Source organism: Protomyctophum bolini, assembly GCF_963924005.1.
Source record: "Protomyctophum bolini genome assembly, chromosome: 5".
NCBI classification, from domain to species: domain Eukaryota; kingdom Metazoa; phylum Chordata; class Actinopteri; order Myctophiformes; family Myctophidae; genus Protomyctophum; species Protomyctophum bolini.
This window is the reverse complement of record NC_137866.1, coordinates 35,330,371-35,355,574: the sequence shown is the minus strand read 5'-3', so window position 1 is coordinate 35,355,574 and position 25,204 is coordinate 35,330,371. Positions and strand designations below refer to the sequence as shown.

Genomic DNA, 25,204 nt, shown 5'->3' with positions numbered 1-25,204 from the left:
GTCTCGATGGAAGAGTGGGACGGGTCCACCACCTCCAACCATTGCCGATGTACTAGTTATATACTCTACCATACAGATAGGTTGAATAACATTTTATTCATTGAAAGCCTGGAGTTGTGAAAGTAATCTCTTTTCTCTTGGGCGGCCTATGAGTCAGAGTACACCTTAAAATGACTTACAGACATCACCTACACACCACGCCCACTGGCCCCGTCCTGAAGGCCAAAGCAATGAGGCAACGTGCGGGTGGATGAGTGGGCCGATCGTATGGCAGCCGGTGCGGTGCTGTGGCGAGTGGCTGCCTCACACCACCTTCCCCCCTCCGTTGCTCCGCCATCCGTCATGGCGGTAGAGACAGGAAATCAAAGCGCTGTTGCCTGTCCACGCATGCCATTGGGCCGGCGCCCGGCACGATGAATGGCCTGTCAGACCCCTCTCCGCGCTGCCAGTTTATTCAACGATAAATTTGGAAATGTCTGGATTTCCTCACTGGGGCCCACTCCGGTTCAGTGGTGCAGTCACAGAGCAGCGGCAACCCTTCTCTGCTTTGTCAACCACAAACCTTAGTGCTCGACAGGGGGGGGGGGTCGCAGCAGAGGTTCGAGACAGAGGCATTTTTCTCTCATTTAGAAGTTTAAGGTACAGGTTTTCAAAGCCAAAGGCTATGGCTATTTGGGGATCCTTGGCAAGGAAAACCTTGGGAAGCCCTGCTTTAATGTGACAATGAAATGAAAACTATGTTTTTCACACTTTTAAAGCATATCCGTGGTCATACTGAGCAAGCAGTAAAGCCATTTCATGATGTCTTTATAAGACACATTGGTAAAGTAACAAGAAGACAGTAGCAGGCCTCTCTACTCCCATTTAGGACAATTCTAAAAATGCCTTCCAAATACTGAACTAAGTGTTCAGAAAAATGTTATACTGCTAATACTGTACATAGCAACAAGAACCCCCCAAAGGGTTCCCAACTGGAAGGGGTAAAACACCAAAAGGGGTTCCAGTCCTGAATGAGTTAATGCCATAGGGCAATTGTTTAATGGGAGAATAGGATCAAGGTGAATTACACCAAGCTCCTAGCCTGACACTCAGTCTGGAATTTCATTTAGTTTCACTTCATTATATATTTTTTAATGGGTGTGGCTAGCGATTCAGGGCTGGGGCCAGGCTACCAAGCTCCTTCAAAGATTAATATTACGGTAAATCATCAGACTGGTCGTCATAAAAAGATCATGGTCATTTTGGTACAACAGGCCTCATTTATCAATATCAATAGACTCTCATATTCTGTTTGCTTCAGACATTTTAGAGGTCCACACTTTTATACAATCAAATCATCTACAAACACATTTTACAGGCATTTACGAATACAATATGAAGTTATGAACAGTTTGGATAACTTGTGAAATCTCTTCAGACTCTATGAATAAACTGATAAGAGCCCACATAGTTTGTGTAAATGCAATGCCCAGCGATTCATGATCAAATTTGTTCATCTCACATTTGATAAATGTGGCCCAATAAGTCACTTACTGTAAAGGAGCCAAGGAGGCGAGGAATCCTGTAATTGTGATTGCCTTAACTAACCCATTCTGGGCGGGAACCCCTTTTGGTGTTAGCATTATGTTATGCTTTAGCTATTGAAAAATAGCAGATCTACAAGCTCATAGCGCGCCACCGCGCTACGAGCTTGTACAGTAGGTCTGCTATTTTTGAAAAGTCGATGAACGACTGACATAGAAACATAGCTTTTTCAGAATACTGTCAGGATGTAGAAGACTTTTTTTTTAAATCTGATCTCAGGTCAAAATGGTAGTCGACTCGTGCAAGCAGTACCACTTTGTGGACTTGTGCAATGTTTCTTTGTTGGCTACAAATGTGCCAGATATAGACAGAGTTACACAAACTGCGTAAAATAGCTCTTATTTGCGCCGCCCTCGTTGAAAACGAAGTATTTCCAACTCCAGCTTGTCTCAGTTCAGGCTGCATGAACAGCGCTCAAGCGCTCGGTTTCCGCCCCCTCAATATCGTAACTCTTCTATTAGATGGCTCTGGTATGTGCATAACTGACAAACCAGAAAATGTACTCTTATGCATGGTATGTTTGGCCCATTGACACGATGGTTAATAATGACTCCATTTCTAAATCTAAAGCATACAATGGTTTGATGTTGAATTGCATCTTCAATACAGCATGAACGTCAACTTGTAGAGACTTGAACTTAATTGAGATAGGAAATCCAACATACTATGTATCATTGTGCGGGTTAACGTTTCATCAAAGCAGTTTTTTTTGCATTTCGTACAGCATACAGATGGATTTGAAAAATCTAGCCCAGAATTGTTCCTGGAGAAAAGTTTGATTTACAAATAATTGGAATTGAAACGTCCATAACTCTTAACCATTTAGACTAAGTTACTCTGTTTGGCAACATTTTAACGACTTTCATGGGCATAAAATCACCAATGGGAAAATGGTGTTTATGTATGTTGTGACAAAAGCTGTGAATAAAAACAACGATGAGAATGACATGTACCGGTTATTGACACCGGTATGGAACTTAATCAATTGATTGTCTATAATATGGAGCTCATATCATCACAGGATAGAGGGAAGCATAAGTTCTTGTGTCTTGTCTCTCAATATTGGACACAGTTGCCTGTTGTAGAACAGGCACATACAAAATAAATACAAAAGGAGATTGATTTAGTATTCTTTTGGGGACTCAGAGAGATGTGCTACACTGTCCTGTTACACTACACTGCTCAACCGTCCAGGCATCAAACTAACTAGAATTACTGACGTTTTGAAATGAAAAGCAATACTTTCCGATCCAGACTTCCATTAGGCATGCACAAGGAAGACAGCTTTGATTATGACCTTGGCAGCGAATTGTAAGCAAATCATACAGCCCTGCTTCAGTATGCGCTGAAGCTGCAAACCTGTGAGAATGTGGAGGGGGGGGGGGGGGGGAATGAAAACAAATTCTCTCTTTTACAGCTAAATCAATTTGGCAGCACACAAACCTCATATTTCATAGCTCTCCCTGAATATGAATTTCCGTTCAGCTGTCTGTTTTGCCTTCCCTCGTGGTAGAGTTGAGTGCAGTGCTCAGTGTGTTTCTGCATTGTTATTTTCTCCGTAGAAGGCATTGGGCTTGAAGTTGAAAGTGTTCCATCACGGGGAGAGGAGAGAGGTGTAAAATAATTTGAGTTGAATTCCCTACATCTCGGAATTCTGGGTTACCATACTGTACAACTAGGGCTGCGACTAACAATCATTTTCATAATCCATTCGTTGTTGCAGCCCTACAGATTAATATTTTCCTCAGAGAGGGAGCTGTGCTTGCAATTTTGAAGGCACCAATATTTCCAGGTGCCAAAATCACTTATGGAGGAATAACAGTCTATGCCATAGAGCAGGGGTTCTCAACGTTTTTGGCTGGGGACCCCCGAAAATGCTTTTCCCGTGTCTCGTGACCCCCTCCCCACCACCAATGCAAATGGACCGATACAATAACCTTAATAAAAGAGAAAATAAATCATAAATAAATACTGAAACAGATATAATCATTAAGTAAAGTGTATGCATGCACTGTGCACTATGTAAACTCAAAATGTTCATTTTCCAGCCATTCAGTTGCAACCCCCCCCCCCCCCACACACGCACACTCTTTTGTGCTTCCTAAAGGCCTTAATTCAGTACTCACCGCTGCCTCACAATCACCCTACGCATTACAATCACAGAAAGATATACTGTTTGGCCTCATCATAGCACAGCGGTACATTCATGCCTCACGCCTCTATTTATAGAGATAGAACATGTTTTAAAGATATTGTTGCCTTTATTGATAGGATGAAAGTAGACTGACAGGACATGGGGAGAGAGATAAGGCGAAGACACGCGGCAAAGGCCGTCGGGATCGGGAGTCGAACCCGCGGCACGCCGTCAGACTGGCTCAGCAGCCTAGATGCCCAGAAGGTTAAGCTAACCGTCCGGGAGAATAGAACATGTTTTGACGACATCGGTATGGCACTGACTTATGTAACCGATGACACACACATATATATATATATATATATATACATATATATATTAAAAAATCTTTCAAATTTTTAGTTTATTTTTGAGCCCCTCCTATAAACAGCTATAGCTATAATGTATTCTGTCTGAACACAAAAATAAACAGCAATGGCATTAAATTAAATGCCATTGACAATGGATGGAGAATTTACGTCATATGCAAATCGGCATATGTAGTAGAAGTAGAAGTTTGGGAACCCTTGCCCAATAAGGGACCACCATTCTGTATGATGATGTACGATGATGACTAGAGTGCCCCTCACTTCACACAGGTGTGATTTTTTGTGTCTTCATAAATCTATTGTATTGTTTTGTAATCGGTGGGCTAGGACTCTCCAAAATCAGGATCTAAACGTAAACTCCAAATATCACTGCAAGCTGGCTACACCAGCTAGATCACTAGTACATGCTGTGACTGGTGACACGTCTATAGGAAGCCACCTGTCACACGCAGTGACAATGTACATCCCACAAAAGTATATGTATAGTACTGCAGTGGCAGACCTGTTAGGTGCACAATTAATGGTGAACACCACTCAATTTAATAATTGGTCCAGTCATTATGAATATTGCTGTGATATGATTAATCTGTAAGATGTGGAGGGAGACTGATGTTGTGTACCGGCAGATGGTTTATAGTTTTACAGCCAAATTGCCTTTCTGGATATAAGATGGCGACACACAAACTGTGTTGTCACACAGCAGATGCATAACATCTGGAACTGAGCCATAATATATATATATATATATATATATATATATATATATATACCCTCTTTAAACTTATTATACTGTGTAGTGTGTGTGTGTGTGTGTGTGTGTGTCGCTCCAGTGCTCTTGTGCCCTACTTGCTGAGGAACATAAGATCACGGTGGTATATGGTGGGGGTCACGGGAACATCTGGTTCCTTCACCTGCCGCGGTGTCCTACTAGTGTTATATGTATACAGTACTACCTACTGTGCCTCAGGCATCACATGAGGCTGACGCTAAGGTAATGAGATGCGCAGTGCTGTAGATATATCATGACTAGCGTACGCCGTTTGAAATCAGATCAGGCCAGTAGATGAGATGGCCTCCTGGATTGGAGAAGCAGTGGGAATGACAAGGATGGAAAAACTTGTTTAATTCGGAACTTATTTGAATGAATAAAATGTTTAGATTTATTTATTTTTACCAATCTGTATGTTATAGAATACAACTAGAGCGGACATAGAATACGCAAATCGACAGGCTGGGTGCTGGACTAAAGAAACTCCAGTAGATATGTATTTGAGCCCGCACACCACAGGTACAAGAAAGATGTTCTTTATTGAGAATTCTGACATAGAATACAACTAGTACATTTGCACTGTGGCTGGAGGAGGTATCCCTATACTCTACCATGGAGAAATGGAGGGTGTGTTCAGAAATACACTCTGAGGCACTCTCTGGATGCAGACATCAATACCAGAATTCTTTGAAATCTGACCAGTTTATTTCTGAATGCACCCTTAGGCCCTAGTGTCGGGTGGATCACCTGCCTATACTTTATTTACAAGTACTACTGCCTGAAGCTCATATTAGGCTCACTATATCTCCCCCTGGTCAAACAGCCATTCTGTCTACTGTTAAATATATGTTTCATTAAGTCCACCAATGTCCATTGTTCAAAAATGATCTCTAGTTGGCCTGATTTGTCTGTTGTTCATGGACCAGGAGGTAGATACCGGTAGCCCAATTCTAACAGAAAGGTTGGCCAATTGTCAAATGTATACTTTCCCCCCCCACCCTGTACATGCATTGGGTGCTTGCATGGAGTATTATTTTCTAGAAGTTGAATATTTTCACCTTGGCAACCAGTCAGTTCAACGGCAGACATAATAGGAAAGGCCAAATTGTGGAAGTGAGTTGACATGCTGTAATGTAATGGTAACCTGTTCCCTGCAGTGTTATAACCATATGGTCCTGTGGTTTTCTGATCTTCTGTATACAGTATATTACTTCAAAGCTGTGGCGTGTGTTTAACAGACATGGGTGAAATAACTCTGCCCGGAGCCGTGTGCTGCTCGAATCTCTTCTCTGTGCCAGTGTCTTGGTTGCATGTGATGGGGCTTTTCAGTTTTCACGTGGATGCTGGTGTGATCCAGTGATGAGGTCATTCGCCCTGCCAGTCAGCACTGGGAGGCAGTCTCTGTGCTCTAGGGGTGGGGGGGGGGGGGGGGGGGGGGGGTTGGTTGTCATCTGTGATGGAAACCGGTGGCCACAGACAACAGCCCCTTGTGTCATCCGTCACTTGGTCCGCCCACTGTCGCCGCCACGTCCGCATTTCATCATCTGAATTAGAGAGACGAGGCCTATGTCTTACTTCGGTGACAGAAACCCTCCCCCCTCCCCCTGTCACATGAATGAACTCCCCTTTATAAGAGCGATGGAGCGCTGCTGACCATGGCCTCCAACCCCCCCCCCCCAAATCCATAAGTCTCTGTGCCGTTGGCCACTGGCTGCTCCTCACTTCAACTCTATTCTCCGTTTTCCTTTTAAGGCTTTGTAGTGAGGAGCGCTCTCATCATCATCATACATCATCTGTTTGTGTTTAGGCAATGTTTGTGTTTACACAAAAACTAATAAAATATGCACATCACTAGGTAGAGGTGCTGGGTTAGAAAGTGACATCAGAAAAAGAAGAATGAACCCACACACTCATCTGCTCCCATAATGAATTTATTGACGACGTTTCCAGTCAAACTGACCAGTTTACACAAACCCTCAAAGCTGGACATAGGAGGGGCCAATGTGTCAAATCCTACTGTATGTTGAACTTAAATCCAATTTCCACATTGACGACAGGTATTGTGGCAGCAAACTGTCGAGGGGTCTGCCATGTCACCCCAGGGACCACAGGCGCACCATTGCTCTGATCCACACCAAACTTGGCAGCAGTGTTGGAGCAGTGTTTAACTGCAGCTTATGGCCATAACTCTGTGACCATTGCTCTGATCAGAGCTATATAGGGCTAGATTGTCAGGCCATGGACAACCATGTGGAAATAATGATGGTAATATGCCATATATGTTTATTTCCTCCAGCTGTTTTCACAAGGATGATTATGCAAAATATTTGCGATAAGCTCAAATAATAGCAATCATACGATTATGTACAGTCAGTCAGGAGGCCCATTCATCTGTTAACGTCATCTGTTGAAAATATAGGAGAGGGCACTGATATGATCCTCCATTGGAGGGATGGAGGGGGTATAGGTGGGTGCATCACCTTCAAAGTCAGCCGATTGTGTGTGTGTTTCTTTGAGTGGTGCAACCACTCCAAGGAACAGCAATGTCCGTCCTAACGTGACTATGTCCTAAACTACTGTATGTGATTATGTTTAGAGTACCAGTAGGGGCAAAAGTGGCGCTGTTGTGCCAGAAACAGAGAGAGAGAGAGAGATAGTGTTGCACTGTTGCCTGCTAAATACAGAGTGTGAGAGAGAGAGAGAGAGAGAGAGAGAGAGAGAGAGAGGCAGGGGGAGAGGGGAGTTGCACCACTCAGTTCACACGGGTGTGATTTATTTTAAGGTGCCGCTGTTTAAATTCCGAGATCAGTGGAGTGGTGCCTCACTACTGTAGTAGATGCACAGTAAAATACAGTGTTACTGTTAATGTGACTCTGAAAATGTACACATATGTGTCCTCTCAGTTACTGGGAACGTTTGACCTTGCACTTCAAATGCAATTCCGCCTCGCTTCAATGTCTGTCTAAGGCTTTCATTCATGACTCATTTACTAGAGTAGATTTTTGAAGTGTTATTTATATATAATTATACACAGTTTCTGCTTTATGAGATAATTACATTTGTGGAAAACATGTACAGTAGACCGTATTCATATTTCTTAATTAAATGCTGCTTTCATATGAATTAAATGCATTAACCACAGAGTTCAAATTCAAGTCAGTTCTTTCGAAGACGTATTGGTGCATTTCTTCAAAGTGGTTTTCAATGTCAACCACTATCAAACAGGGAACCTCCCAGTTCCATATGATGGCTGCGCTATCTCCTGAGCTGGTCCCTTAATGCCTGTTGGTCAGAAATGTCTGTAACCTTTGTCACTAATTGGTATATAGAAAAGCAAACATACCAGTGGAAGTGTTTTTCTTTCTAGTGTGCGTGGAAAGTAGGCCTTTACCCTCAAGCCTCAAGCCTAAGGTAGATGAAAGTGTGCCCTGAATAGAGCTAATGTTTTAGAAAACAGTAGTGTTAGACAGTATAACAGAGTATAGTTCTGTGTGTAGTGCGTAGTGCACAGGGTCAGTGTAAATAAAAGGCTACAATTATGCCTACAGCACACGTACCTCAACAAAACCACTTACTATTCAATGTTGATACTGTAGGTGTCATTATGTTCAGTTCAGGCAATAATAACTTAGAATAAAACTTGGGTTGCAATTGTTGATGCTACAGTACATTGCATTGTTTTTCCATAGGGCTGGGATGTTTCCTGTTCCTCTGACTCAGCTGTGTGTGAGAGGAGACTATTGACTAGATAATACTGATCGTTAGACCACCTACTGTAAATGCTTAGATCTGCAGTTTCTGGAATGGAGTGGAAAGCTGTTGAGCCAAGAAAGCAGGGGCCAGAAGAACTAAACTTTTAACCTTCAGAGTTAAGTAGTTCAACCTTGCTTTAAGAGTAATTACAATCACATTTCTGAAATGAGTGATTATTATTATTATTATTAAAGTGATTATTTCCATGGCGAATGTTCTCCCGGATTGTTAGAGAAAAAAAGTTCTCTCTCTCATTCATCTTAAATTGTTTTTGGATTCTCTAAATTTTTCACACGGATATAATTTAAATGGGATTATTTAACTAAAGAATTTGAGGCACATTTTGAGGTTTGAAAGTGTTTTTTCTTTTTTACAGACTCTTCGCTCCCCCGGCATGAGATGATGAAGAAAATTCACCTTCTCTGATGTTTTTAATGATGATAAAAACACAATTTGCTGAACAGAACATTTGATGTTGAGACACCCATGTGGGTTACTTAAATGGGTCACTAATTTAGAGGTACCGGCCGTATCCATTCTGACTAGCGCTATTTTCATTTTGCAGAAAGGAGAATAAGTAAGGAAATAAATAAATAAACAAATAAACCAGAATGCCGTTGCCCTGGAGTCTCGAGAACGCAGAAGTTTATTCTGTGCCCAGTCACCATGGAGCACATTGAAAAGAAAGTGTGTCTACTTTCCATGAGATGTGTCAGCTGACTTGGTTTGAAGGCTGCCGTGCTGCGAAACCGCTACATGTCACCTCCACCAATGTATCGTTTTGATTGGTCGGAGCAGACGTGGGAACAAACACAGCGGGATTGTGTGTGCACTTTGGACTATGAACAACAGCATTTGTAATTTGCCTTTTTATGGTAATGTGATGTGCTTTGTTCCCCTTTGCCAGGCCAGTTGGCGGTGGGCACCTGTGAGATAGTGATGCTGAACCGAGACAGCAGCATGCCCAGACGTACCATCGCCCGGCAGACGGCCCGCTGCGCCTGCCGGAGAGGCCAGATTGCAGGCACTACACGGGCCCGTCCGGCATGTGTCGACGGTGAGTGTGTAATAAAGATCGCTATCTGTTAACCACTTAAACAATAGACAATCTATGGCCGGCGGCTAGTGTAGTGGTCCGGGCACCTACAGTAGGCTGCTAATGCACGCCTGACAGCGTGTCGCGGGTTCGACTTCCGATTCCGGCGACCTTTGCTACGTGTCACTCCCCATCTCTCTCCCCCCCATTTCTTGTCAGCTTACTGTACACTTTCAAATAAAGCCCCCCCCCCCAGCCCTAAAATAAAAATAGACAATCTACAACCTCATAACATGTCACATTGTGAAGCGTTGTGAGCTTGTACATCTGCTACAATGCTATTTTTGAACATTTTTCAAATCAGTTTTGAACAGTCGAAAGTGTTTTGAACAGTCGAAAGAACTTTATGCTTACCACTGCATCGCTGCTCTGGAGCCGGGCATAAACTCATTTGTCATGCGTTTTTTTACTTCGTCTGAGGTTGAAGCCCGTGATTGGCGCCTGCTCGGTTTTGCATGCGCTGTGGACAATAGCTTTTGTCCCAGTGCAACACGAGGATTTAACTTGCGGTTTTAAATCGGGAAGACATTACCAGCCATGCAAACTCTACTGTGCAGTAATTGCCATATGCTGACTCCAGTGTATGCGGAATGCTGCGGCTCTGCAGCAGGAGAGGAACAACACAACATGGGAGGATTGGCCAAATCCAAACGCTCAATGACATTGTGTATCTCAAGGCCCTTGCAGGTCCATTTTTACAATCCCAGTTAAATTAACACCTCTCCCGCCCTCCCTCCATCTCCCTATTTATCTCTCTCTCCCCCTCTCTCTCTCTTGCTCTCTGACTCTGCAGACAGCGGACTGTAACACTCAACAGACACAATTAACTAAGAGAGAACTATGATTACACTGGCAAGAGATTGATTATTACTGGCTGCCTAACCTGCCTTCCCCCAGTACGCTCCATTAATAGCCAGTGCATTAAAGACAGGGCCTGCATGCTGGCAAGCTCGGCCGCCAGGTCGCTGACAACTGAAAACTTGCCCGTCGCTACAGAATTTCACCCACACTGCACCTAAGCACCTTCAATGATCCCCCTGTAAAGATGCTGTCTCAGAGCTTTACAGCTCAGCAGGTATTTACCATCAGGGCATCCTGGAGGCTCACCCTAATTATTACGCATGCCACGCTGGCACAAATTTAATTGACCTGAAATGGTTCCCAAACGCCTCGTTCCAGTCTCCATTTAAAAAAGCAGATATGCCTTCAAAAGAATAATCAATTTTTTTAAAGCTCCATTTTGATTATAATTCCCCTTTCCCCCTTAATTGTAGTTTTTTTCTTGCTTGACGGTCCCGCTTGTATCCTTCACTTATTCATCTTAGTAATTTTGCTCTTACTGCAGTATTACCACAGCAAAGGCTGAGTATCCTCTGGATATTCGGCGCATATTCAGGAAAGAGAATTTAACGGCTCTCAAACAGCCTGTGATAATCTGCAGGATATATAAGAGCTCATTTAAAACTACAATCCAGAATTTATTTTAATTCATAAAATGACGTTTTAACCTGTATGTTTCTATACTAGAGTATGTTAATACGATAAAACTACCACATCTGCAGTCAGTGGTTGGAGGTGGTCTCCTGACCCTGACCTCCTGGTCTCCATGTACGCCCTGAGGGTATAGTACGCCTACTGGTTGCAAATGTCAGTAAAGTTATTTGAAGCAGACGGCACATCAGATTGCACATCAGATGCCCCACCATCTTTTTTGTACTTGCAAACTACATGCACACATAATTGCATTTACCTCTCGGACATAACACTTCAATCACTGCATCAGCAGTAACGTGTCCACAAAGGATTATTGAGTCTGCTGTGAACAAAGAGTTCCACCCTCTAAAGGTGTCTCTCCACCAAAGAGACTCTTTCCAACTCCAACAGAGTGCAACAAACTATGCATTTCAAGTTCAGCCCAAACCAGTCGGCCGATGAAACATTGTTTTTGCGCATGCGCTGGGCTGCAGCGTGTTGCCAGGTCTACTTATTATAAAATATAAATATAAAATATTCATAGTTGCGGTTTGCTTTTGCTTGGGCTTATCTCTGAAGTGTAGTTGCTTATATGGTCTTGCTTTCAAGAGTCATTTTGAAAATAGCTGATGTAATAGGGCTCAAGTGGTGAAACCGGTCGCTTCTTTTGGGCTTATTTTCATATACCTGGTTCACTCAAAGAATCTGGCAACACCAGAGTCTCCGTCTCCGCACCAAAACAAAACACTTTTCACCAGCTCAGGGCTAACAACAGGCTTAGCCTGTCGAGCCCCGAACAAACAAGTCCGGTTGTTAATGGGCGTAATATCAGAAGTCCTGACCAGGTCCCGACCCCTCAATAGCACCGCACCGACGTCGGCCGCATAAGGAGATGGATAACTTATCGTCAGTGTGCAGCTGCCTTAAGTGCTTGACAGAGTCGAACGTAATCGACGCAAGAATATATAAGGAACAGTTGGCGAGAGAAATTCCTCCCTTGCGTTGCATCGGTTACGTGATCTGTCTCGCTCCGTCGGGTTGACATCTGATCCCAAGCCAACGCAACCAAACCAAATCATGGTCTGCATGGGACCGTTGGGACGTCCTGGAAGAGAATAAAAAGTCACAACATATTACACAGATCATGTACAGACAGTGAGGAGTTTTACTTGTGAGAACGATTACTTGTAACAGAGTATTTCTCCATAAAGATGGCTAGCCAAAGCTAGATGGCTAACTAGCCATAGCTGCTGTCAACATAGAGCATAGTTATAAATAATATACTCTAAAGGCTTGATCTTCTTCCTCGGGAGTTCTCCATCACAGTTTATGATGGCATGGTTCAAAACTATACTCTGCATGTCTAAAATAACCTTGCGTTTTTTGTGTCCGTTTGACTCCCCCACGCAAGGAACAAAATGGTCTATGTAGAGGCCTTGAAGAGTTTTTTGTGGCTTTCATTTTATGGTGGGATAGGTATACAGTAGGCTGACAGGAAATGGGGATAGAGATGGGGGATGACACGCAGTAAAGGCCGTCGGAATCGGGAGTCGAACCCGCGGCACATTGCCAGACTGGATTACCAGCCAAGGTGCCCAGACGGCTACGCCAGCCGCCAGGGCATTGCCTCGTTAACTTTGACTCTTTTCAGTCAGCTGCGTCTTTCCACTGTGCGATTGGAGAGAATCCGCTTCATCTGTACATTCTTTTCAAGCAGACTAACTGGTATCGCTTGCACCATTTACATTGCAAGACAAATAAATTCAGTGTTTACTGTATAAAGCCAACAATACCTTGTTCTTGCCAGCGCTCCCGTTAGCCTAGGTGTTACTGTATAAAAGCACCAATACCGTGTTCTTGCACTCCCGTTAGCCTAGGTGTTGCTGGCTTTTAGCCCCTCGTTTTGTGGGGAGGTGTGTTGCCATTGTGCTGATTAAGTCTGCATACACAGGGGGATTATGGGCTTTTTGTTGCTCATCTCCCGCCTCTCATTGTAATCTCCTCTTCTCTCCTGATTTCTCTCTCCCTTCTGTCTGTCTTTCTGTCTGTCTCTCTCCGTCTCTCTCTCTCTCTCTCTCCGTCTCTCTCTCTCTGCATCTTTCTCTCTCCCCCAGTCTCTCTCACTTTCTTTCTCTCTCTCTCTCTCTCTCTCTCTCTCTCTCTCTCTCTCTCTGTCCCTATCTCTCTCTCTCTCTTTGTCGCTCTCTCCTCGGCCCTCTGTTGCCATGCCACCACAGCCATATAAAGCTCGACAGCTAATATGAAGAGAGTCTGCATGCAGCAAGATGTATCTACAGCTGCAAGCTTCATCTTTTTCCAGCGTGCGCTCTCTCTCTCTCTCTCTCTCTCTCTCTCTCTCTCTCTCTCTCTCTCTCTCTCTCTCTCTCTCTCTCTCTCTCTTTCTGCCTCGGTTTTTACTCCCACTCCAACTCTTGCACATCCCTCTATCTTACCCTTATCACCCCCCCCTCTCTCTCTTTGTCTTCTCTCCTACGTTCTCATCCTGCTGTGGTCACAGGCGCACAGTGGTGTAAAGTAACTGCTATAAGTGCATTTACTCAGGCACTGTACTTTAGTACAATTGTGAAGTACTTGAGCTCACACTTTATAACTGACTATGTTATGGTAGTTATAAATGTGCTGTTGTGCTGAGCTTATAATGCATCAGGACCAGCACTTGTAATGCTTAAACCTTGTCAGTATGATGTTATGTGCATAATTATGGCCATTTGTAAAGTGTTGCAGCCTTATAAGTGCATTCTAATGCATTATAATTGCGATTGTAATGCAATATAGTCTCGACCTTTAATTGAAGTGTTACCAAACCGAGTACTTCCTCCACCAATGCAAGCGTATGCTCGCCCAGTCGTCTCTAGCCATGGTCAGCCCGGGCTTGGCGGCATGCTTTTCGCTGAGACACATGTGGTGTGATCTGGTGGAAGGGCCAAAGGCAGTGACAGGCGAGTCTCTATAACACTGCTGGGACCTGGGCAGCTGACATCCCCGGGCTGCTGTCCACAGCCTCTGGGTGGAAATCCGACACAGCTGGCATCTGTCTGTCTGTCTGTCTGTATACTAGGCCACCCATGCCGTGCAGGAGTCAGAGTTGGCCTGAACGTCGTACAGTATACCCCCATGAACGGCAGCGGCTCAGGAGGTAGAGCAGCCGCTTGGGAATCGGAAGGATCCCGCTTCGATCCCGGTCTCCCCCTGTGTTACTGTCAAAGTGTCCTTGAGAAAGACACTGAACCTGTCACTGCTCCCGATGAGCAGGTTGGTGCCTTTATGGTTTCCAACCGCCATCGGAGTGTGTGTGAATGGGTGAATGTCATGCACATTGTAAAGTGCTTTGGATAAAGGCGCTATATAAATGCACCATTTACCTATATATATATATATATATTACAACTTGTCTCACCTCTCCACACCACTTAATTACATTCATCCAGGTGTCATGTCATTAATATAGTGTTTGAAAATAGCAGATCCATATACCTCCTGGGGGGACAGGTCTTCAGTTGCACCAAACTCAGCGAAATTGTGCAAAAGAAGCCTAACTGATGGCGGGTAAAACGATATACTGTATAGATTTACATTCCATCCAGCAACTCAGCTGTTTGCATCAGCCGAGAATTTCAGCAACCTCATATAGAGCTATTATAAGATACATGATAACATGATGACGGTCATTTCTTTCCGCAAGACTAAATGAGATGCGAAATGGAAAATCTGTAGATAGGCGTGTGTGTGTTTGTGACTGTGTGTGCGTGTGCGTGTGTGTGCGCATACAATATGCACAAAAGCAAATTTGTTTGACATCAGCCGCAGCATACATACATTGAGCGTATTGTGCGTGGACGCATGGAATCCAGCAATCCACCAGTCAACACTGATCGAGTTAGATGGCTTTGAATAAAAAAATAATACTAACAAGTGTGGGTTCCATACAACAGTATCTAGATCCATGGGCAGCAGATGCAGTGGATGAAAAATGCATTTTATTTCAGCCAAGTACCACTAGCCTTGGTGGGTGGGCTGATGCACTCTGCCGTTAGTCAGCACTCCATCTACTTTGCCTACTCAGCTTTTATTCTGTGCCCCTGGAAATTGAGTTTTGCCAGTCTCCCATAATGCACTCAAAACTACATCTGCAAGTGACTGATAAATCTACGCTTTGTTGCGCCTGACGGATGGCTGTGACAATGAAATTCACCCCGCGGCGGTCTTCTGTGTCAGTAGTGGGGTAGCGGGGTCGCGCTCGCCCCACCACCGCTTGTCAGGGAATCAACGGGCAGCGCAGCGCCGACCACAAATAATGATGTGTTGAAATCTAGCTGTATGTGTTGTGGGGGGGGGGGGGTGTTGGTGGTGCATATCTTGTTTATGCTGTCTTCTTCATCATGTAAAGGAGGGGTGAGTCTACATGGAGTCCATAGCCTCATTTCCACATACCAGGATAGAATGCCTCCTTCATGTGTGTCAACTGTCAACAGTATTCATTATTTGCTGAGGGGAAATGACCTCATATCTACAGAGCTGTAATTGTGTGTGTGTGTGTGTGTGTGTGTGTGTGTGTGTGTGTGTGTGTGTGTGTGTGTGTGTGTGTGTGTGTGTGTGTGTGTGTGTGTGTGTGTGTGCGCGCGTGTGCGTGCATGCGTGCGTGCGCACTCGTACATACATGTGGCCGCTGTTTGTAAGGCTCAATAAATCTCACTGGATGACATGTCTTTATGGCATAGCAGCACCAGGGTCCGACTCCAAGGACCTATTTCAAATGACAGAGTGTTAACAAGGTTTGTTCCAGGGTTACCTTCCGGGTAAATGTCACCAGGTTACCTCCCTTCCCCCTCCTCTCTCTCAGTCTCCCCCACCCCTGTCTCTCAGTGTGGACCTTCGAACAAGCCTCAGTCCCTCTCTTTCAATTTCTTTCCCTCGCTGCACGCCCGAGGGACGGCTGGCCGGGCAGACGGGACAGGAGCATGGCGGGCGGCTGCGGCCAGGTCCACAGGGAGCAGATAACCTTTGGAGTGTTTCTGTGTGTGCCGCACTGTGCAAAGAACAATCAGTGCTTATCAGTGTGGACTACGGGCCGAATGCTAATCCAGTGTCGCACACAAACAAATTACAGAGAGGGACAGAGAGAGTGAGAGGAAACGAGAGTCTGTCACCCCATGCCACCTACTGCAGACAAATAAACTTCAGATAGAAATCAAAGAAAGTCCAATTTGTTTTCGATGACCTGGCTAGAGCCCGACTGGTCAATATATCTGCCAACTGCCATTATTCGACCTTTCTGAAGACATCAGTCTCTGCAATTATGCAGCCGATGCGTGCTGATTTTTAACTAACTTTCACCCTGGTGTCCCTAGATTGGGGGTGTCATTACAAGTGAAACTTTTCAAAAGTTTATTATGCTTGAATAGGTCTTAAGTGGTGGTTAAATAAAATAAAATTCAATGACATTTTCAGTTTTCACTTATTTTCTTGTTCTTTGCATAATTAAAGTAAAATGTTTATACAAAAGTTTTCTCCCCAAAAAATTGCCATTCGCCTATGCCCCCACAATAGGGACGCTAGGGTTTAAGTCAGAGGTTATATTGCGCTAATTTGCCTCGGTCTCTGTCTACCCACAGCGCGCATCGTGAGGAGTCGTCAGTGGTGTGAGATGGCTCCCTGCTTGGAGGGCGAGGCGTGCGGCCTCCTTTTCAACCGATCGGGCTGGACCTGCACCAGAGGCAGCGGACGCATCAAGACCGTCACGGTAATCCAGTGTTTCCCAATATGGGGTCCTGCCCCCTTGAAGGGGCACAGGGAGGTAGTCCAAGATATGTTGCACAAAATCATATCTTGCATTTTGGGGTCATTATACTGTCAACATATAAAATATGTCAAAATAGTAAAAAAAAACTGTCATCTTTCAAGATTTTCTAAAAGTATGTTTCAAAAATAATGAAAGCAACTGTATAAGCTCATGTTGTAAGCTTGTATATCAGCTATTTTCACTATGACCCTTTTTCCACCGGTTGGTTCCCAACGGGAACCGGTTCAGTTATTTTTGGTTCTTCAAAATTGGTACGTTAATTTTAAATTGAGTGGGCAAAACCATACCTATATTAAATTGTTTATAGGATCAATATAAGTAAATTGATATATGATAACCCATCTACAGTAGTAGCTTTTTCATATTTTATTTTTTTTGCATATTTTCCTTTATAATGCCTCTATTAAAAAAAATACATTTGTAATAGAATAAATCATTGCCTTTGTGTAAGTAATCAGTAATTCAGTGCTTAACGTGTTTGAAAGACACAAGAAGACTGTGTCTGTGTGTGGGTGTGTTTGCATGTGTGTGGGTGTGTTTGCATGAGTGTGCGCGTACTCCGCATAGATCTCATCTTGTGTCAGACGTAAGATGGGGGCTCCAAAGCAAAATAGGTAGCGCTCTCCTCACATCTGGTGGACCACGTGCTCCACGCTCAGTGGATCAGAGCGTGACTCGCTCCCGTCAACGCGCAGCCAGGGCCCACCGCACGACGTGTTCAGCAACTTCAAAGCGGCGAGGGCATTGAGGACACTTTTTTTCCCTTCCTTTTCCCCCCTCTATGTTCCTGCCTGGCGGAGTGGCGGTTGTGTTGCACCTGCAGACGATCCAGGGAGGTTCACCTGAGGTTGAGGGAGGGAGGGGAGGGAGCAGTGGTGTAAAGTTACGAAGTACATTTACATAAGTACTGTACTACAACTTTGAGGTTTACTTTACTGGTGTATTTCCAATTTTCCAATACTTTTACTTCTACTCCACTATATCTCCAAATATTGTACTTTTACTCCATTACATTTATTTGAAAACTTTAGTTACTTATTATTACTATACCACTTCAGCCCTATTATACATTTGGAAGATAGCCGATGTACAAGCTCGAGCTTGTAGATCTGCTATTTTCGAAAGATTCTTATACCTTTGAAATGGGACATTCTGCATAAGGAGTTCTTTTACTTTTACATTTTGATACCTGTTCTATTCTAGGCGGGAACCCCTTTTGGTGTTTTTACCCTTTAGGACGGGAACCCATGGGGTTCTTGTTGCTATGTACAGTATATAGCAACATAACATTTTTTTAATTTTTTAATTCAAAATTCAAAATTTGAATTCTTCAGAAAACGTTAGCGATTTAGAATCGGCCTCAGTCCTACATTTAAATTCCGGACTTTTGCTTGTAACAGTGTATTTCTACATTGCAGTATTGATACTTTATTTACTTAACACAATCCATCCCAGCCCTCTAGGGGAGATTGTGGCGCCAAAAATATTTTTTATAATGCTTATTAATCAAATCTCGTAGTCTCGTTTTGGCACAGGAGGATTAAATAACTATTCTCGAGATTATCTCGTTCTGGCACAGCTTGAGTTAAATTAAGAACGTGAGTAATGTTTCCTTCCACCACTGGGAGGGAGGGAGTGAGAGTTGGGTGGTGAGCGCAGGAATAAGCAGCAGAGACGGTACAACCTGTCCTACAGGGAGTGAGAGTTGGGTGGTGAGTGTAGGAATAAGCAGCAGAGACGGTACAACCTGTCCTACAGGGAGTGAGAGTTGGGTGGTGAGTGTAGGAATAAGCAGCAGAGACGGTACAACCTGTCCTACAGGGAGTGAGAGTTGGGTGGTGAGCGTAGGAATAAGCAGCAGAGACGGTACAACCTGTCCTACAGGGAGTGAGAGTTGGGTGGTGAGCGCAGGAATAAGCAGCAGAGACGGTACAACCTGTCCTACAGGGAGTGAGAGTTGGGTGGTGAGCGTATAGGAATAAGCAGCAGAGACGGTACAACCTGTCCTACAGGGAGTGAGAGTTGGGTGGTGAGCGTAGGAATAAGCAGCAGAGACGGTACAACCTGTCCTACAGGGAGTGAGAGTTGGGTGGTGAGCGCAGGAATAAGCAGCAGAGACGGTACAACCTGTCCTACAGGGAGTGAGAGTTGGGTGGTGAGCGTATAGGAATAAGCAGCAGAGACGGTACAACCTGTCCTACAGGGAGTGAGAGTTGGGTGGTGAGCGTAGGAATAAGCAGCAGAGACGGTACAACCTGTCCTACAGGGAGTGAGAGTTGGGTGGTGAGCGTAGGAATAAGCAGCAGAGACGGTACAACCTGTCCTACAGGGAGTGAGAGTTGGGTGGTGAGCGTAGGAATAAGCAGCAGAGACGGTACAACCTGTCCTACAGGGAGTGAGAGTTGGGTGGTGAGCGTAGGAATAAGCAGCAGAGACGGTACAACCTGTCCTACAGGGAGTGAGAGTTGGGTGGTGAGCGTATAGGAATAAGCAGCAGAGACGGTACAACCTGTCCTACAGGGAGTGAGAGTTGGGTGGTGAGCGTAGGAATAAGCAGCAGAGACGGTACAACCTGTCCTACAGCAGGGGTTCTCAACGTTTTGGGCTGGGGACCCCCTGGAAAGGCTTTGACTATGTCTCGCAATCATGGAAAAAATATACCACCTGTACTCACCTGTGGGCAGTCCTCTCCATGGTAACGAATTGGCGCGGGGCATTTGATTGGCCCCCGCTGATCCCAGAGTTGTACTAATACTGACTGTTTGTCAGTTCTTCTTTATGCCTGATGAAGGTCTGATGACCGAAACGTTGCTCAATAAATATAAACTCAAGTGAAGACAGTGTTCGGGATTCTTTTTTCTCTACTTCTCAGTTCCAGTTATCCGACTCACCTGTCCATTGTACTGTAGGTGTGCAGAAGGTCTTTTTCTTATGAAAACAAAAACCTAAAATAAGGGGTTGAGAACCCCTGACCTACAGGGAGTGAGAGTTGGGTGGTGAGTACAGGAATAAGCAGCAGAGATGGTATAACCTACAGAGGCGGGCAGACAGCGCAGACAGAGTGTGTTGATGTCAGCGGTTAGCCTGCGGTGACAGTGGGGACAGAGAGCTCATTGACAGGTCCACGGTGTCAGAGGTCAGCCAGTGAATATACTGTAGTGTGTCTGATGAGTTTCAGACACTCTCTCTCTCTCTCTCTCACTTTCTCTCTTCCTCTTCCCTCGCCCTCCACACCCCCGCCGCTGTGCCAGATTTCATGCTTGCGTTGCCACTGCACCGTTTGTGTTTACAGCTTGGTAAATAGATTTTCTAAAAGATCAATACATTTATTTATTAAAAAAAAATGCCGATTACGCTGCATACCCTCCATTAGCTTTCAGTGAAGGACTTTTGGAGAAGTTAATTGTGAGCGATGTTTGTTTGGGCTGTGTGTGTGTGTGTGTGTGTGTGTGTGTGTGTGTGTGTGTGTGTGTGTGTGTACTTTGGTTGTGTTGTGTTGTGTTGTGTTGTGTTGCGTTGCGTTTCGTTTGTTTGGAAGGGGCGAGACTTGGCAGCTAAGCAGAAGAGACATTTGTTGTACTGTAAGGACCTGTAATGAGAGGGAAGCACATTCCACAAGATGGATGAAAATGAGAAATCTATAAAGAGGATTGATCAGACTCTGGCGGGATGGAGAGAATCACAGGGCAGAGGACAGAGAGAGAGAGAGAGAGCGAGAGAGAGAGAGAGAGAGAGAGAGACAGAGTGAGAGACAGAGACAGAGAGAGAGAGAGACAGAGAGAGAGAGAGACAGAGAGAGGTATAAGAGAGCCAGGATTGAGCAAGCGTCAAGCTGCAGTTAGGCAATCAGCCAAGCACTTTGTATATTGTGTGTGTGTGTGTGTGTGTGTGTGTGTGTGTGTGTGTGTGTGTGTGTGTGTGTGTGTGTGTGTGTGTGTGTGTGTGTGTGTGTGCGTGTGCGTGCGTGCGTGCGCGCGCGCGTGTGCGTGTGCCCATCTGTGTGTGCACAGTATGCATTTGTGTATGTGCCTGCATGTAGGTCCTCATCTTTGTGTCCCCAAACACACACACACACACACGCTTCACACACACTTTCCCCCTGCACCTGCAGCTCGTTCTAAATTCTGCGCTCCCCCCCCCTCTGGGGTGTGTAGCTAGCGGTGGCACTGCCAGGTCACACACTCCAGGCTAACCCGCTAATGGAGTTTGCATATGCAGCCCGCTCACATTGCCAGGCAGCCATTAATATGAATCACTCTCCAGAGGCTCCCCAAACAAGCTGGCAATTTGTCTTCACTAGTGAGCCGCTGAAAGGTTCAAATATGATATTCTCCTGGGTGGAAAGCCCGATGGGATGGAGGGTGGGGGGGGGGGGTTCGGGTGGTGCTACAAACCTGATTGTGGGCTGTCTCGTCTTGGGACCGCCTTCGAACTAGCGGTGTGCTCCGAGGGTGTCTGGACATCAAAAGTCCAGACACGCTCGGAGCACCTACAGTATGTTTATAGAAATGGATTGCCGCGGTGGCACAAGAGACCTAATTGTTTATGGGAGTGAAGAGGAGGGCAGTCACTGAGGTGAATGGTCAACAACACGGTCAAGATGAATGTGGAGTGTAGTAGATCAGTATACCAGCTCACAGCACAGTGAGTGAGCGCTGTTGCATTGGCCTTTGCCACATGAGTGCCGTGAGTGCAAATTAAAACAAACCCAGCTAAAAACGCTTCTTGACTTATGGAAGAGACTATAGGCAGTTTCTTCTTTCTTTTCATTTTCCCTTTCCCTCAACCAATTTAGTCATTATGCAAATTACCATTCCCCTTGCAGTGTAGTCTCGCTGCTGACCCTTACTTTTTCTTTCAGGAGGGAACGGAAGGCACTGTGCGTGAGAGACATCTCCCACACAGTGGTTAATTAATTATTTCCACTCTTATTTTTACCAGTCCGCTTCGTTTCCCTGATATGGAGAAGTTTCACACAGGGAGGACATAGCACATGCAGAGGAATGTTCAGCTCCCCACTGAACAGGCAGACTAGGAGTCACTAGTGCAGCAAAAGGGAATGCCCTCTCCGCCCGTCTTCCCACCCTGGCCAATGGCAATAGTGTTTGTATGTGTGGAACGCCCGGCCAAAACCTTGACAGTGGTCGTAAGGAAATGCACCGCCGTGCCACATGGATATCACAGCAAAGATACAGAGGGAGCTTTGTTTCATGAACTGCAGGTTCTGTAATTGAATCACTGATTTGATCACACTGTCTGTCACTGAAGATTTCATGTGCAACTTATGTCCGTGAGACAACACTTGACAGTAGCTGGGGGGGCAAATTACACGCATTACAAAATTGCCATGCTGTTGCCTGTTGAGTGGAACTGAATAGCTGCAGTGGTGCATTTGTATTTGTTTTATTGCTGTTGTTTTTTAAACCAATTTAAAAACACGTACATTTTGTTTGCTGTTGTTCATAGAACTTCAATCACAAATGGATGAAATAATATTTGTCAGACAGCTGAACCTGTTCAATGACCTCTTTTGTAATATTATAACTTCTATGACAAGCTGATAACACTCAAGTAATGTTTCATTAGACCAGAATTCCTTCATATCCTCCTGTAGGAAATCTGCCAGACCAGAGAGACTCCTCACTGGGAACATGAAAGAGTCACAGTCACCAATGGAGCCGTTTATCTCCTTGAGATCTAAATGGATTTGGAAATGTTGGTGGTTTGATGTACTTGACAGCCTGGGGTTGGCGATGGCCTGGTGGTGACTGCCTGTAAATGTGCAGAATCGGCACGCCAGGTGTGATCGATGGTCGACTCAGCGCTGTCCGAGTTGCATACCGATAGGGTGGCGGGAATCAGTTGTGATCATTATGCCATCGTAACCATGGTACGTGAAAGGGCATCCTCTGCTCAGCATTGGTACGAAATATGATGAGAGTAGATATGAGAATAAGTTACGTTGGCCTTTGAGTAAAATCTAGCAAGGGCTACGGTGGGCTAGCCTTGATCAGAGAACAGAGAGAGGAGTACAACACTTGAACCTTAGTGTCCTTGTTCTGGACATTAGGCAAAAATAGGAGAACATTCTGCAAAAGTAGGAAAGCGTTAGACATTAAAATAGCAGATCTACAAGGTCACAACACTTTGCAATGAGCCGGTAGATGTGCTATTTTTATATACAGGGTTTAAGTGGTTAATGGAACATACATGCTTCCATATGGGTTTATCTGTGACACCTGCTCTAGTTTAAGTTCAGAAATGTTTTTCTCTCTGTTCATTTGTATGTGACTCGAACATACAGTAGGCCTACCATTAATATAGTACTGTACTGTATGTGTACATGACAGCAATGTGGACCTGGGAAAGACCTGTGAGGGAGTTTATGTACAGTACATGTAATTCTGAGTATATTTCCACTATGAACTAGTGACATTATTCGTCTGAATTTACATATAATTGCACATAACCACCACAACTATCAGAGCTGTAAAATGCATTCGGATCAGAGGTACTGTCACACACTGCAGTGTCCACTATGGAGGCTGCAAGTCAGGTTTCACAGAAAAATACAGAAGACTGGGGTATGTATGTTAGCTGTTCATGTTGGGGCTGGTCAGCAGGTGCAATTCAGCCATTTTGTTGAACAAGAAGCAAATGTTGGAGAAACAGAGGCAGTAAAGCCGCTGGGACCTGTGTGCTTCCACCCCACCACTGCTCTGAGCTTCCCACAGACGCTGGATGCTTGAGTAAAGTTTCCTCAGGGCAGTTAAGAAATGTGTGATAAAAGCTGCCAGACACACTGTCCCCTCATGGGAAAGAACACACTCTGACTAATAGTGAGAGACAATTTATAAAAATAATGTGGAATATTAATACAAATGTAAACTAGAAAGCAGTCAGTAGAGAGCAGACCTCTGCCATGGTGCCGAGTCCCGACAATGTGTTCTGAAATTGTTTAATAAAAACAGCAAGAACAGATAGAAAGTCTAATAACGGCGTGGCCTCCCTGTCCAATATTTTTTATTATCTGTGCAGATTGTGAATGAAGACATACACATCACAAGCTTTTATCTCAGTGGTGAAGCCACTCTATACAACCTTGCTGCTGTGTATTCATATTGTCGCTGTTCAGTGGAGTCACAAGCTGTTGTTACACTCTTCAGTTGTTGTTTTGTATTGTGAATGAAGGCAATGGTTGCCACCATTGGTGTGTGAATGTGGGAAGTGAGGACACTGGCATTGACTGTTCGCCTCTTCACCTCCCAATGGATGAATGAATGGACCATTGTAAAGCGCATTGAGTAATTGTAAGCGCATTGTAAAGCGCATTTTTGAGGGGCGCTAGCCCCTCCTATGCCCAGCTTTCCGGGTTTGTGTGAACACAAACAGTGGCTTGTGATTGGCAGATCACCCCATAGCGATGATTTGACTGGCTGAGCAGAGTACATATTGAAGATAAAAGTGAGGGCAAAAAAGTGAAGACGCCAAAAGTGATTAGCCAGAAGGACTTTTGTGATGATTTGATTGGCTGAGCACGGAATGTGATGTATGATGATATTATGAGCGGCCCTCACTTCACACAAGTGTGATTTTTATATATCTATTTATATATCCCTGTCTCTATTATAAGCTCACATTGTGCTGCGTTGTGAGGTTCTAGAATCGATAGTCTATTTAGTATTGTTGCTACCCTTTTATGCCACACTGTAATATTGGCCTTGGCATTGGCCAGACTCATAACGTGGATTCACTCACGCATTCCAAACGCGTGAGTGAATCCACACTATGACACACAACAAAGTTAAAGGGCATTAATACAAAAAAAACTAGTGACTGTAAGCCAGGTTTACACCTACTGTAGCAAAAGCCTTTTAGAAACATGGAGACATACTGTACATACAAATGGTGCTCTAAACAGCTTGGCCACATTTAAAAAGCGAGTTTAATATAATATAATTGGTAGAGGTATAGATATTTCTTGACTTTAATTATGTGATTTAACCACATGAACTCTAGTGTGCCGTTGATCCTAGAAGCACTTCCAAGACGTTTTTATCTCCTGGCTGTGAGCACCCGGTTGGCCTCTGTGTCTCCTCCTGTGTCCTCCAAAGGTTTACATCTTTACATGTTTACATTTTCAAATTAATTCCAATTACTCTATTGTGTCATTTCTGGCTGCCTGTTCTGAATACGTTTCATACTG

At 44.5% G+C, this 25,204-nt stretch overlaps 1 protein-coding gene across 1 annotated transcript in view; it reads left to right on the top strand.

Moving 5' to 3' along the window:
* tafa5l (TAFA chemokine like family member 5, like) overlaps positions 1-25,204 on the top strand; it is a 39,689-nt gene that overhangs the window by 2,647 nt on the left and 11,838 nt on the right. The window contains exons 2-3 of the mRNA XM_080762736.1: positions 9,516-9,665; positions 16,811-16,938. Coding sequence (XP_080618862.1) covers positions 9,516-9,665; positions 16,811-16,938 — 278 coding nt within the window. The remainder of the gene's footprint in view (positions 1-9,515; positions 9,666-16,810; positions 16,939-25,204) is intronic.